General features: G+C 31.4%; 1 protein-coding gene across 1 annotated transcript in view; it reads left to right on the top strand.

Annotated features, from left to right (window-relative positions):
- Positions 1–14,970, top strand: part of LOC139510276 (protein timeless homolog) — a 74,206-nt gene that overhangs the window by 52,479 nt on the left and 6,757 nt on the right. Inside the window, exon 32 of the mRNA XM_071296768.1 lies at positions 14,415–14,486. Coding sequence (XP_071152869.1) covers positions 14,415–14,486 — 72 coding nt within the window. The remainder of the gene's footprint in view (positions 1–14,414; positions 14,487–14,970) is intronic.

Raw genomic sequence — 14,970 nt, 5'->3', positions numbered from 1 at the left:
TTTTAAAATTGCTATCTGCTGCTTGTGAATCGCAAAAGGATATGATCGGTTGTACACGGTCAAATTTGGTGTGTTGAAAGTACAGTTTTTGAGCAAGCCAAACAGAACTAAAAAGAAACACTGGCAACTATTCTAATGATTAGGGAAATTCAGTGTTGAGGATCTTTTATTTTACAGCTTCATCTGATTTGGTGTGGGGATGTATTAATGTCATGTTTGTTGGCAGGTGGTTTCATCGGACACATTTTTTAAAACACAATACACTAGTATAAATGTGACCAAGTTTGGTTCCATTTAGCCCTGAAGATCAGAGGATAACATTTTTGTAAAAGTTAGTGAACCACTCATCTTCTAAATTGATACTATCTTAAGCTGTTCCAACTCTAATCATGATACTTTTCAATGAATTATCAGCATTAACATTGTTAACAAAGTAGAAAATTTTTGTCTGTTTCAGAGTTGTTCCCAGCTACATTATACAGTCAAGGTCCTAATAGACTATAACATTATGTCTTGTTCCAGAGTCGTTCCCAGCTTCATTATACAGTCAAGGTCCATAGCATAGGTTCAGATTATCTGATTGTTCTATTTATAGTTAACCTTATCTACTCACTGATTAATCAGTCTCACTTGCGGACAAACTTGTTCCCATAGCAGTAGTGTATTAAACAAACAATTACTAGGAAATATGAAATAGTAACTTTTGGTCTTTTATAACTTCAATTATATATGATTTAGTAAAAACTGATGCAACATTCTTTTATAACTAGTAACATTTCTGAATGTTTATAAAATAAATATACACTTAAAGGCCATCCCTTGTTGTCTATAGGAAAAAAGTATTGAAGAATATTCTTTCTTGGTTGAAATATTAATTTAAAATAGTAATGGAAAGTACTCTTTGAAAAGAATTCCACACAAATTCCTCTTACATAATTCTCTATAAAAAGAAGAATAAAGGTACCCTTTGCAACAAAATCTTCTACAAACTCTTTTTAAATTTTCTATAAGAGTCTATTTTAACTTAGCCTGGAAGAATATTATAGATGAATATTTACAGTTTTAGAGCCAAAAAAAGGACAGCATCTTATAGAAAATGACATATTTGTATAAAGTACTATTTTATCAATAAGACTCATTAAGAAAATATGCATCTTGCACTGTATGAATGCAGAATCAATTTACTCTGAATCTAATTCACACAAGAGTCCTTCTCTTCTTTTATTCTTTATACTCAAATTCACAGTTTTACAGCTCCATTTATGTTCTTTAAGAATCTTACAATAAAATGACATGTTCAATTAAAATAAATGATAGACTAAAAATAACAGAAAACTGCAATTTTGAAAAATTCATCCCAAAAATGAATGAGAAGGGCCTTTTCAACCGAAACAACAATGTGTTGGAAGTTTTAGTTTTAAATTTTTTTTCCGGATAGAAATTAATTTGATTTTGGTTTGAGATATCTATTGATGGAATATTGTACAAAAACATGTAAAATTCGCAATATCATATCAAAATGGCTTTAACAGCACCTAATAGAGCTGGATAACATTTTCAACATACCAAAATACAAAAATTGTTGACAAATGTTTCAAGTATATGATATAGACTCTATAATGTTTGAATTCAAGTAGGCTTCACATCAACAACTTAAATGTTTGACCATGCGATCCAATCAGATGCAGGGGATTTATTCAACCAAATACATATATAAATTTCAAATACACTCTTAACCCAAGACAAAAATCATATATTTGGAATATTAATTTTTATGTTGTGTTCTAGATTAAAATTAATTAATTTTTAGTTAAATTTGTCTTTCCATGCCAAAATCTACCATTCTAAACAAAAATAGAATACAAAAATAGTATATTCTATTGAGTCAGATAATTTACTTCAAAATTGAATCTGCCAGTGATTATTGATCAGAGAATCCTTTTTATTAGGATTATTGATCAGAGAATCCTTTTTATTAGGATTATTGTGAAACTTATTCATTAAAGTATGGACTGTATAATTGTTTACATTTCCAGCAGGTAAAGATACAACAACAAAAAATAAAGTAAAATCCGTTCTCTAAAGGGGAAATTTAGAATAAGGAAAAATTTGTTAAGATTGATAATATAAGTACGCTTAATTAATATAAAACACTAAAAATCTATTTAACTGTACATTTTGTTAGATTTTTTGTTAATTAATTTATTTATTATACATACTATATTAATATAGTTAAACATAATGTAAATGTTTACTTTCCAATTTTACAAATTGATATGCATTACTGCTGTACATGTTATAAGTAATACAATCATGCTGAGTGTTTGTCCGCAACATCCAGGTTTTCAGAGATAAGAATATCTATAAAATCTGCATCTCATTAGATGACATATAACATAGGGGAATCTGATCCTATGCTATAAGACTATAACATTTTGTCTTGTTTCAGAGTCATTCCCAGCTACGCTATACAGTCAATGTCCTAATAGACTATAACATTTTGTCTTGTTTCAGAGTCGTTCCCAGCTTCATTATACAGTCAAGGTCCTAATAGACTATAACATTTTGTCTTGTTTCAGAGTCGTTCCCAGCTACGCTATACAGTCAAGGTCCTAATAGACTATAACATTTTGTCTTGTTTCAGAGTCGTTCCCAGCTTCATTATACAGTCAAGGTCCTAATAGACTATAACATTTTGTCTTGTTTCAGAGTCGTTCCCAGCTACGCTATACAGTCAAGGTCCTAATAGACTATAACATTTTGTCTTGTTTCAGAGTCGTTCCCAGCTACGCTATACAGTCAAGGTCCTAATAGACTATAACATTTTGTCTTGTTTCAGAGTCGTTCCCAGCTACGCTATACAGTCAAGGTCCATTAGATTCAGATGATTCTGAAGAGGATGATCATGTTCCATTACGTAGAGTTCTTCAGAAGAAAAACATTATTGAAAGTGATGACGAAGATTGATAAGAGCCATAGCAAAAACTTCTGGTAGCATAAACTTTGTGCAATTTCTTGTCAAATAGAAAAGAAAAAAAAATGACGTAATGTACCTAAGGTGATGAGGACCAAACATGTATTCATCTGAAATAACATGGATGATATAGGAATTATCATTTTCTGAATGAATAATTATTTTTATTATCATAATAACGATTATTTCTGAAATTGCTGAACAGAGTGCTATTGTTTTCATGAAGTCTTATGTGTGTGTCAGCATTGTTTACTTGAAAGTATGAGGGATGTACCTAGCTAGAAACTGTTGGAGCTTGATGAGTATGATTTCTTAAAAACATATAGTTGATGTCTGCATGTATTGTAATCCTATTTGCTAACTCCCAATGGCAGAAGGTAATGAAAACAAAACCAAATATAGATTTTTCCAGGATTTTTTGCTATCCTATGTAATTTCATGTGGGACGAAATGATTCTGTATAAAATGTTACAAAAGATAATAGATTGAATATTTTTGGAATGAATAAAATTATTCTCCTTAAGAAATAGTTATCCATATTTAATTCATTTTAAATAAAAATTAAGAGTGGTTGTGTTATAAACGTAATCTTTTTATACATTACTTTAAATTTTATATCAAATTCACCTTAAAACAAACATTTTCCCATCATTTTTCATATTATTTTATAATTGATTACTATTATATTGATTTTCAATTGAATGAAAGTGCATTTAAATTCAATTAAAAAGTGCTATGTAAACATTGCAAAATGCACTTATTTATTTGAAATTGCTATCATTTATCATATTTAATGTAAATATACCTGCATATTGTTACTATGTATAGATAGAATATGTAATGTGCAATTTGATTATAAATTAAACTGCTTAATAAGGAAGCTGTTGAATTTTATTTATTTTGTATCCAAAGCAACAGATGATCTGAGATGATTCAGTTTTATGTTCCTATATGTATGAATAAAATGAGGCTTGTGGTATCTGTCAATGAGATAGTCAACATTCTGTCTATAACTATAGACTAGGGTTTATTCAATATGTCAAACCCAAATTGGCTCACCACCATTAAAGTTGTGAACAAAGTTAAGATAGATTATTAATTGTAAATTTAACTATCTTGAGAGGATGACTCTGTTTATCATAGTTTGTATTGGGTCTTACAAGACTGTTAAAATGCTGATATCAGTTGATGGGGTAGTTAAAGCAATATAAGAAGTTTTCATTTGAATAGACAAGTGTCAGTAGAAAAATGGTTGTCCAGCTGACTGTTTCTCTTATACATTTTGAATTATATAATTGCCTCTTTCTTTTTATCACAATGGACTTAGCATATACCATCTTCACTTTTAAACAAATAACAGACAGTGACTTGGTTCCACTTCTATTAACTATAAATACATACTTGTTTAAATATATACATTCTGAAAATAAATATTTGTTCATCACCTAGATATTATATCTTAATCTAAATAAAAGCTCAGAACTGTGGATCTAATAAACAAAACACTTCAAACATATCCCATGTAGTTATATTGGCGGTAAGACCATTTATGGTTGTGGGTCCCTTGACTGCTAGAGAACTATATAAAAAGTACAGAAAAGCTAGATCAAACCTTGTTAGTTTAACATTAAAATTCCCCAAACAGATTTTACTGACTGAATTTCAGGAAACTGTAAAGACTTTTTAAATAATAAAATTAACCTACCTACAAATATTGTTTCTGCTTTAAATCGTCAATTAAGTAAGGATTAAGCAGTTATGAACTTCAAAAATATAGATTTAACTTTTCTTTACATTGGTGCATTCATAATTTTATACTACATGTAGCTTATTGTGCAGTGGCATATATTTGAACTCTTTTTAGTCTCAGTGAAATATCATATTGAATATGATGAAACAGTAACACATTTCCCTATCAAGCAAAGGTATCTCAGGAAATACACTATGTAATAGTTTATAAATTTATCTCATTTTTGTCACAATCAGGGCTTTCATATAATGTGACCATGAGGCTCTTATGGTACAATAAGGATGTACCTCATCAACTAACTACAAATGAATTTACCAATTTTACTATTACTCCTCTTATGAACAAAAGAGTGAAAGGAAGGGGCTACTACACCATTCTTAAAGTTCTGGATAATATATACGTTTATGTGTTTACTGTGACCCAGTCGTCTAAGTAGTTACTACTTTAATCAGTAGCCAGTCAACACTGAGGTTGTGAGTTTGACCCTGCTCATGCAGGTGCACTCGACTCCAATCTCAATCTTACTAGGATTGTCAGTTTTCTTATCAAAGGTTAGTGGTTCTCACTCTTGCTTATAAAAACTAGCCGCCAGAATAAAGCCAAAAAGCAGTGCTTAAAAATGGCATTAAAACACAAAATATGAATAAATATAAATAGTTTACTGTGAATAGAATCATATGTGGCTCTTCCTTCATTCTCTCTTAATAAGTCTTGTACTTTATTTTGACACTTCTACCAATTGATTTCCTGTGATTGTTCCATTCTGGAAACTCATTGTTATTGAAGTAAAAACAAACTTGCACCCTATATTTCTCATGTGTTTCTCAACATTTGATATAGCATCTTGTATATTTTCCAAAAATAGATATTATTCTTTATATTTTCATTCATAATATGCATCAAAGAACATATATCAGTACAATAAAAAGCACTTTTTTTTTTAAAGATTAATGGCATTATGAAGTCCCTATTTAGCCAAATCAAGGACGTATAACTAACGTCCTTGGCCAAATATACACAATTTACCAACATTTCCACTAGCAATACTGTTAACCTACTCAGGGGTGTGGAAATGCTATGCCCGACTCGCCCGACTCGTACATTTAAACAATCGGACAAGTAATTATTTTTGTCTGGGTTGCCCGTGGACAAGTAAAAAATTATAAAAGACAAAGTTCAAATCCAACAAAAACATAGAATAAATTCAAAATGTATAAAGATGTTTAATTTATGTAAAATAAATCAATGGTCAGCGAGTTAAAACTATTGTTTATGACGATAAATATTACATAATACCGGAAATAGATTGATTACTAAAATAAATAAAAATAAGTATGCGAACCCGAGTCGCATAACATTGCATTGGTTTTGTCCTTTGACCCGGGATCGTCTATTAGGTTTTATCCATCATGACCGGAAGTGTAATTTTATATGATTTTGTATCGTTGATAAATTCCTTACTTATATTCCCCTGTAAATTCTTAAGAAAAAAGTGGACAAGCAAGACAAAAAGAGTAATGAGTAGAGTAAAAAAATGAAAAAGCAAATGGAGGATAAGGAGTATTAAAAAAAATACGGAAGCGAGAATTTAGGACATCGTGACTACAATGTATCACTATCAGATTGCACCTGGCTATCTAGGATGGAAATTCAGAAAAAAAATAACTCGAATAATTCAGCGCCCTCTATCCACTACTTTTCTCGAGGAGTGATCGAAGTGATCGTAATATAACAACTGGATTATTCGGGTTAGAAAAAAAAATGTTTTTGTCTTTATATTTATAGATCAAAGGTCAACATTATTTTTGTCAGAGTGGTAAATAGAAGGGATGCTTTAATTGCCCATTAAGACAATTATAAACAAACAAAAAAACAAGTGTCAGTTGAAAGAAACACCAAAAAATCAATAGTTTATCCATTATTTAATTTTCATTTCTTCACTCACTGTCTTTTAAATTAGTATATCATTATATGTACATACTGGCTACAATTCTTATTCAAAAAATGCTGCAAAAATGACCTTTGCATGTCATTTCATTGGTTGGTTTGCTGTAAGGTTTCTGTCTCATAGATGTTAACTACTTTCCTAAATGTTTACACATTTTAACAAATGGATTTCATTTGCTTGTGTGTGATGCAAAACAGTGCTAAGAATTGTTAGCTAACAATGAAATACTTCAATAGTTATTGGGACCATCAGGGCAAGTAACTTTTTTTTCCGGACAAGTGAAATTTACAGTTTTACTTGCCCAGGGACAAGTGCCCACAGCAAATATTTCCACACCCCTGCTACTGACAATCTACATGTGAATACTAGCTGACATGCATTTGCACTGTGGCCTATATTTGAAATTGTGCAGTCACCTGTATTTGAACTTTTGCAGTGACCTACATTTAAAATTGTGTAGTGTCCTACATTTGAAATTGTGCAGTGACATGTATTTGAACTGTCATCAGTATCTGGCAAACTTCATAGTTTCATATTTCAGCAAAGATGCATATTATCTTGATGAATATATGTTCAATTTTCAGACCTCGGTATGGAGTACTTGTTTAAATTCGACTTAATTCTATTTTATAATATGTGTACAGAAAATAATGCAAATTTGTTTATTTTCTAATAGAACGTTCAGCTACGAGAGGAGTGATTAAAATATATTATATACAATATAACAGCTAGTTCAATGGGATTTGTTGTTCGGAAATTGATCGTTTTTTAAAAACTAGATTGTCTTTAAATTATTCATGATAGTAATGGGATTTAATTTCTTAACCAAGGTCATTAAAGAATAAGGTAGAAGTAATAACACTGCAGCTTTCATTCCGAATAAGAGATGAAAGATATCGATGGTTTCCGATCGTAACAGTTGCTCTATTTAATCGTTTAATTTTAGATTGTGTATACCAAGTTGGTCTTATTTTTCATGAATGATCATCTTGTCGCAAACATAAAATATATGTTTTGATTGCATCAGAGATCTCGGGTTTGTCCAGGATTAGTTAAATCAGATGTAAATGATTAAAAAAGGATCGATATAGAGGCGGTAACAGCAAAAAATAAGCATCTGGAAGGTCATATAATGATGTTCAGTTGAGGCCATTCATGATCCGCAGATAATCATTTGATTTTCCATTTAATATCATCAAAATGAAGAGATGAGGAGGACGACGATGCAATGGTCTTAATAACAGCCGTCGGTGTTTTCCAAGGGCTGTCATAGAGTAATACAGTGACTTGTTCATAAGAAAGCATGTCACTAGATCCAAGGAAAGAGTCCATAACCTCTGACAAAAGCACTTCCACAGACGATCGATCAGTAACGTGTTCAATAATGGTCTTTTAAAGAAAATATTTAGTTGACTTACAAAAGTGATTAGGCCTTTGAATGAGTTTTAAGTTCCGGTTAAATGTTCACTAAAACATCTGGATTACATATATAGTGATCTTTTGTAATATTATATTACAAAGGATCACATTGAAAGTAGATGCAAACTTATTTTAATTGAATTTCATGTTCTGATGATATGAGATGATCATTCATCATATTGATATCTTGTACCTTTATATACAACGAGTCCATACCGCTTCGATGGTGTTGTGTCTATCTCGATGAGAGGAAGCTTTGGTTCATATTATCAGTAAAATGGTTCAGCGTCTAGAACTAGTCAAACTTCATATTCATAAAAGCTAGCCGGATATGGGTGTATGTCTATACAGCAACAAGCCTTCAACGCACAGGAAAATACTCATGAAATTGGTTGGAAGTTTATATGATGTACCTTAAAACACTCATCTATTCGACCTGATTGAAAACAAAGTACATATGTCAGAAGAAATCATATTCAATGTAGAAATGTTAAGATCGCAAGACATCGTAAAAATAAAACAAAACAAAGCTAAGAGATGGTCATGAGAGTCCTTGTAAAAATGTGAAAATACAAAATGGCCTAACGTTCTTAATGTCCTATATATTAAACTGGTGTAATACGTGCTGATATAAAATTTCTGTGGACAACAAATTAATTTTGTATCAGTGTTTTCCACTTCGATACTTTTTGGCTATAAACTGTATTGCTTTTGGTTTGAAATAAGCTATGGTTTGCACCTATTAAAGTTTAGTTACATTGTAAAGTTAATTATTAAGTTAGAGTTTTGACATTTTAGGTATTTCTTTAGTACAAAATTACAACATAAAAGTTTATTGACCATCAAATTTTGTTTTGATATGTTTTGTTCTATATTTAACTTGTTTCTCCTAAAACACTTGACTAGGAGTTTGATCTTTGACATGTGCGTTGGTTTAATAATTAAATTATGTTTTTATAGTTTTTGAAGTCAAGTGTTGTGTAAAAAGAAAAGAAAATTGAAATGGTTTATGACGTCTCAGTTGTTGTACTTACAATTTGGAATTCCTTTTTGGAAAGAATGGAGGGAGGGATTGCCAGTTTCAATACTATTTTAGATGGAAAGTACATATGTTACTATTAAATCTAGTTTTTGTTGCGAACGATTTTTTGGTATTGAAATTTTTAATAATTTCCAAAAACAAATTTAAACAGCAAAATAAAGAAAAGATTTTTTCTACTATTTTATAATAGAAATAGGGTTATAAAATGACCCTTACCTTAAAAGTTTTTGGTATTGAAATATTTAATAATTTCCAAAAACAAATTTAAACAGCAAAATAAAGAAAAGATTTTTTCTACAATTTTATAATAGAAATAGGGTTATAAAATGACCCTTACTAAATAAACATACAATAAGAATTAACAGGATTAGCAAAACAAGATAATGGGTGACCAATGGATGACGTGTTTGTAAAAAATAATTCTTAGTACATAATGAATAGAAATAATGTTACAATAAGAAAACACTCTATTATCAAAATATATGTAATATTACGTTTTAAAAGGAAATAATCTGATTCAAAAGTGAAAAAATAACATTCACGAAAACACTTAAAGCCAACTAAAGTTCTTTTAGATGTAATATATCATTCGTCGCGTTTTGACATTTAGTGCTACCGTCAAGTAGGTCTAATTATTTGTTTTGATATCGGCTACACGACTAAATTATTCATTTCATTTCGGCCGAATATCACGGTATGTCTTGAAAGAACATTTGTTGTTTTGTACCATAGATTCAGGTCCGATATAGTCTGCCTCGCGTTCCCGTGTAATAGTCGTCCATTACTGCGACATGGTCGTGAATATTATGTACAGATTCAATGGAAGAGATAGATGTTCCAAACCTTTGTTAAAAAAACAACTAATAAAATTGAGAATGGAAATGGGGAATGTGTCAAAGAGACAACAACCCGACCATAGAACAGACAACAGCAGAAGGTCACCAATAGGTCTTCAATGCAGCGGGAAAGTCCCGCACCCGTAGGCGCCCTTCAGCTGGCCCCTAAGCAAATATGTATACTACATTTTGTAGTTCAGTGATAATGGACGTCATACTAAACTCCAAATTATACACTAAAATTAAAATTCATACAAGACTAACAAAGACCAGAGGCTCCAGACTTGGGACAGGCGCAAAAATGGGGCGGGGTTAAACATATTTTTTGAGATCTCAACCCTCACCCTATACCTCTATCCAATGTGGAAAAGTAAAGGCATAACAATACGCACAGTAAAATTCAGTTCAAGAGAAGTCTGAGTCGGATGTCAGAAGAGGTAACAAAAGAAAGAGAAAAAAACAATATAAGCATATAATTGTTAACCTAAACAAATTCTAGCAACTTCAACAGAAAGAACTGAGTTTATCAAATAAATATAATTAGAGTATTTTTAATGTAAACCGAGAGAGAGAAAAAAAAAACATTTACAAAACACATCGTAAAAAATTGCCATCAAACTCGTTTTTGTTTAACTGTAAGTATTACCTATAGGTTCAAATTAGCGGCCAAAATATTGACGACTATTTAATTAAAATAAATGTATAACAATGCAAAAATCTTTTTAAAAAATAACATTTTGACAGATCGACCAACATGTAGAATAAGGAACGATATTTTGGACTTATATGAGCCTCTAGGGGATTGTTTCGGTTTAAATCACCGTAGGTATTGTTCAAATATCGATCATTTAAACTTATTAAATACACCTGATATATGTATTAAAACTTCGGAAGCTTTCGGTGTTTAAAATACAACCTGTGTTAAATATTTAATTAGCATAACAATAAGCCTAGCAACGAGACGCGATCTAAAGGGATACTGTATGTTTCACTGAAGGGTGTAAATTTCAGTTGTGGATAATGACATCTTTGGAGCTTTTTAGGGCTCAAGAACACGATCCTAGTGTCCCGAAAGAATGGGGCTCGGGAAAGTTCAAAGAGGATGTGAATGTCTATATCCCGGGACCACCAACATGGCAATATTCGTAAGTTTTACACGTTTCGATTTTTCCACCATCTTTATTTATGTTTGATCAATCAAGTTAAAGATCTTGTTTTTAGATATACTTAGTAGTTTAAATCTTAAATTAATTTGTTTATTTGTTTGTTAAGATTCTAATCAAAGATAACACAAGGTTTTATACTGATAATAGACAACTGTCGAAAGCTGATACTTCATTGATTTTAAGTGTTGTAACCAGATCTGAAAGACATATTTTTAAAAGAATGCCTTAATATTGGAGACAAACCAAGGCTTATTAAGAACATTTCAAGCAAAACACTAACTTAGTCACTCTAGTCGACATTAAATTTTTCCGTAAAGTATTATTTTAAAAGCCACACCAATCTGTCTTTCACAATTCTATATCCAATATCACGCCCACTTAAGGACTAATTGCATATGCAGATAACAACAAAACAATGTAACATGCACATTACATACATGTACAGTCTACATAGACACCATAGGTATTTGATACTAATGAAACTCAAATGCCTCCTGTCGTCAGACCTAGTGATTGTATTAAAAGGGAACCAAGTAGTTTTGCTTGTTCATCATTTTGTGGTTGTAGGGTCCACATTTCCCCTATAGATAAAGATTTCTTTGGACGAAACTGCACATATATATTTCTCAGATTTACGCTGTGTGTTCAATCAAAAATGGACCCTTTTACTGCTAATGTACGTTCACAAAAAAATCTCCTTTTATTAACACAGTAATTTAGCGTTGATTGTCATACAAATATTACGAAAAACAGTTTTCCCATCATCTCTTGGTTGTTGGCTCTTAATTATTGCTCAGGGGAAAAAAAATTCAATAGGGTATACACATCTTTGCTGTTCAGTGTGTAAAGCAAAATGAAATTTGGCATTTGTGTGGTATAAAAGAAAGAAAACGAAGTCACTATTTTTTCATTATCGCACCACCCACCCCAGAATTATTTGAGATTTAGACTATCTAGTGGATACGAAATTTATCAGCTTCATTAAGCTGAGTCCTCATATATTCATGTAGCTTTCCTTTGTAAGAAATTTTAGTTTGTGGCAATTGAACACAAATTAAGGAGTCCAGGGTTTTCAGTGCAATGTGACTCATTCTGGATTATTGTCCTAAGATGTTGTTCTGTGGCGAACATGAACAGATTAAGATTAAGATGTGATTGACATTAAAGCTAAAAATTAAAGTTTTATAATGACGTTCACCCACAATTTAAGTTTTAATGAAATCAAATTCGGATTTAACGTATATAAAAATAATAAAAACATAATTTCAGTCTGGTTGCTGTCTTGTAACGTCTCATTTTACCATGTAATTAATTCCCATTCTTCAAACACAGGTGAACCATGTGCACGTTAGTCATATTTAATTTCATGCTAAGTAACTTTTGTTTCAATTATTAATAATAAAAGCATTCATCCATGTTTGTTTTGTAGGAAATTTTGTCTGTTTAAAAATATGAAGTGAATTTTCACATTGGTATCTTAATGTTTTTTGGTTTGTGGGGTATCTTATGTTTAGGGATTGCTGTCTCGTATCAATAAACACATACCAGTCTGGTAAACCTTATACCACTCCCAAAAAATAAGTAATTACCCGAATGCTAGTTTATAATCTTGGATTTTGTTCAACAGCTAGTGTACAGAATACATCCAGATTCTTGTACACATGACATAGAAAAATGAGATTACAGTCATAATTGTCTTTAGGCATGTATATATAGTGTATTGATATTTGAGTAATGAGTGGCATCATGTTATACTGAAGGAACACTCTTTAACTTGAAGTTGCATGTCCCTGTTACAGAGTTTTCTATGGTTTTGGTATCGGTTTATGCACGTTTCATGTGAACTCGGCATGTCTTATGAGGTTTTACCCTACGACGCATTTTAGTCAAGAAAACATACTGTAAATATGCACAAAGGTGTACACTGCTTAAGGAAATACATATTGTGCATTATTGTCGTAGGTTTCTACCTTTCTATAAGACAGTGGAGCAGATGTGGGCTTGATCCCTACTGACTGTGCTTGTACTTGTAGGTTGATGTCAAATTTATGTTATGTATAGAAGTATCATTTTGCCAAAAAATAGTTTTATCAGAGATGTCATGTAAATTTCGACAGCAGTTAGATGTGTTTGTTATTTCTATCCGGAATCTAATTTGTATACTACTAGAGATTTGTTCTGTTGTCTTGCATATGCATCTTTTATCTATGATATTCAAAACTTTTCTGTTGAACGACGATTTGCCTATGATGTCAAACGGTGATCTTTTTAATAAACACGAACTTACAAACGTTGGAGTTCTTGCACTCGTGTAAATAGAAGTCCAACATGTGGCTTCTTCGATGGCTTTTCTAGTCTGTTTTGTTTGCCAGGTTATCGAGTTTTTATTTTAAAGTTATTAAGTTTACACATCTTGGCGTATCCTAATAAATACAACTGAGAAAAGACATATTTTTATATCAATTGTTTGTTTAATCCTAATTTCGATCTATTAAACTGATTAAATATTTATTTGGTATGTATCTAGTTACGCCTAAAACAATAAATCACATCGAGTATGTTAAATATTAAATCGATCTTGTTATCTGATTTTTTTTTAGGTCACTATTTTGAAGCACTACACTTCTAATGCCCCCAGTTCATCATCCATATTTACTATTTGTCTTGCCTGGGCGAAGTCTCGGAGGCCAGACTCAGCTTATGCATACTTTTCCTGTCTGCGGCCGAGTGGCAACAATGTACAAGATTGTGATTACGTCAGTTTAAGGGAAACCGCTACCGATGGGTTTATGAAATTTGGTATGCTGTTTTTGTCAGGATTGGTGCATCATTGAGATTATTTGCCCCCTTCAGTCATGATCTATTGACTTTGTAACTTTTGCTAATTTTCGTTATATTGAGCCTTTTTTCTTGACAAAGTTTGAACCTTGGATTCTTTTCAAAATGTTATCAGCGGCACTACGAATAAGTTGATTCTGAAGTCTGGGGTGCGATTTAAAGTAAACTTAACCAAGCATCGCGGAAGAATAAATAATAAAATTGATACATATAAATGAAAGATTTATTTTTCTTTGAGATAGTTTGTCAAGTAACAAGACCGGAAATACATGCGAAATATAAAAAATGACCATCGACACATAGTTGTATTTGTTCGCCTACGTATATTAACAAAGCGGCATGTAGTATTTAGTTAGAATGCAGGATTCGATTTACTAGTTCTTCATATATATGCCATATTCTATGCATCTCTGTTTTAAAAATACTCCCTTTTTTCTTCAGTGGAGAACCTATAAAACAACATTATGGACTGACACAGTTAAAACTTAGTAATGTTAGGACCAATGACCAGTTGTAAGTATAATTGTTAGATGCATATATCAATATAGGGTTACAGCACGGATAAAGGTTAATATCCCTGTAGATTTTTCTATTGCACGATCTTGCGTCACCGATGAATCTTTTACAGACGAAACTGTGTCTGGCACCAAAATTCTAATCCTGGTATATATGCTGAGTTTATTTTCACATATATTCACTACGAGGAAAAATTTACTAGTATTCATGCAATGACCCTTTAATTGTATATTAAAGCTTGAAATTAATTTATTTGTCACAGACGACTATGATAATTTGAAGCTAAATGTGCACGCTATTTTCTTTACGTTTTGTTGGAACAAATGACGTTGTTGTCAATCTGAAATATACAGTATCTTCATCTTGTTAACAAAGCATCCATCTTTAGACATCAGTAAAATAATACAGTTTTATACACTGCTGTTTATACAACTACACCAAATTTGTTTCAATCAGTGAGTGTATTTGAAAGATTTGATGG

Source organism: Mytilus edulis, chromosome 2, assembly GCF_963676685.1.
Source record: "Mytilus edulis chromosome 2, xbMytEdul2.2, whole genome shotgun sequence".
In the NCBI taxonomy this organism is placed as follows: domain Eukaryota; kingdom Metazoa; phylum Mollusca; class Bivalvia; order Mytilida; family Mytilidae; genus Mytilus; species Mytilus edulis.
The sequence above is the reverse complement of the archived record's forward strand: the minus strand, read 5'-3'. Positions and strand labels throughout refer to the sequence as shown.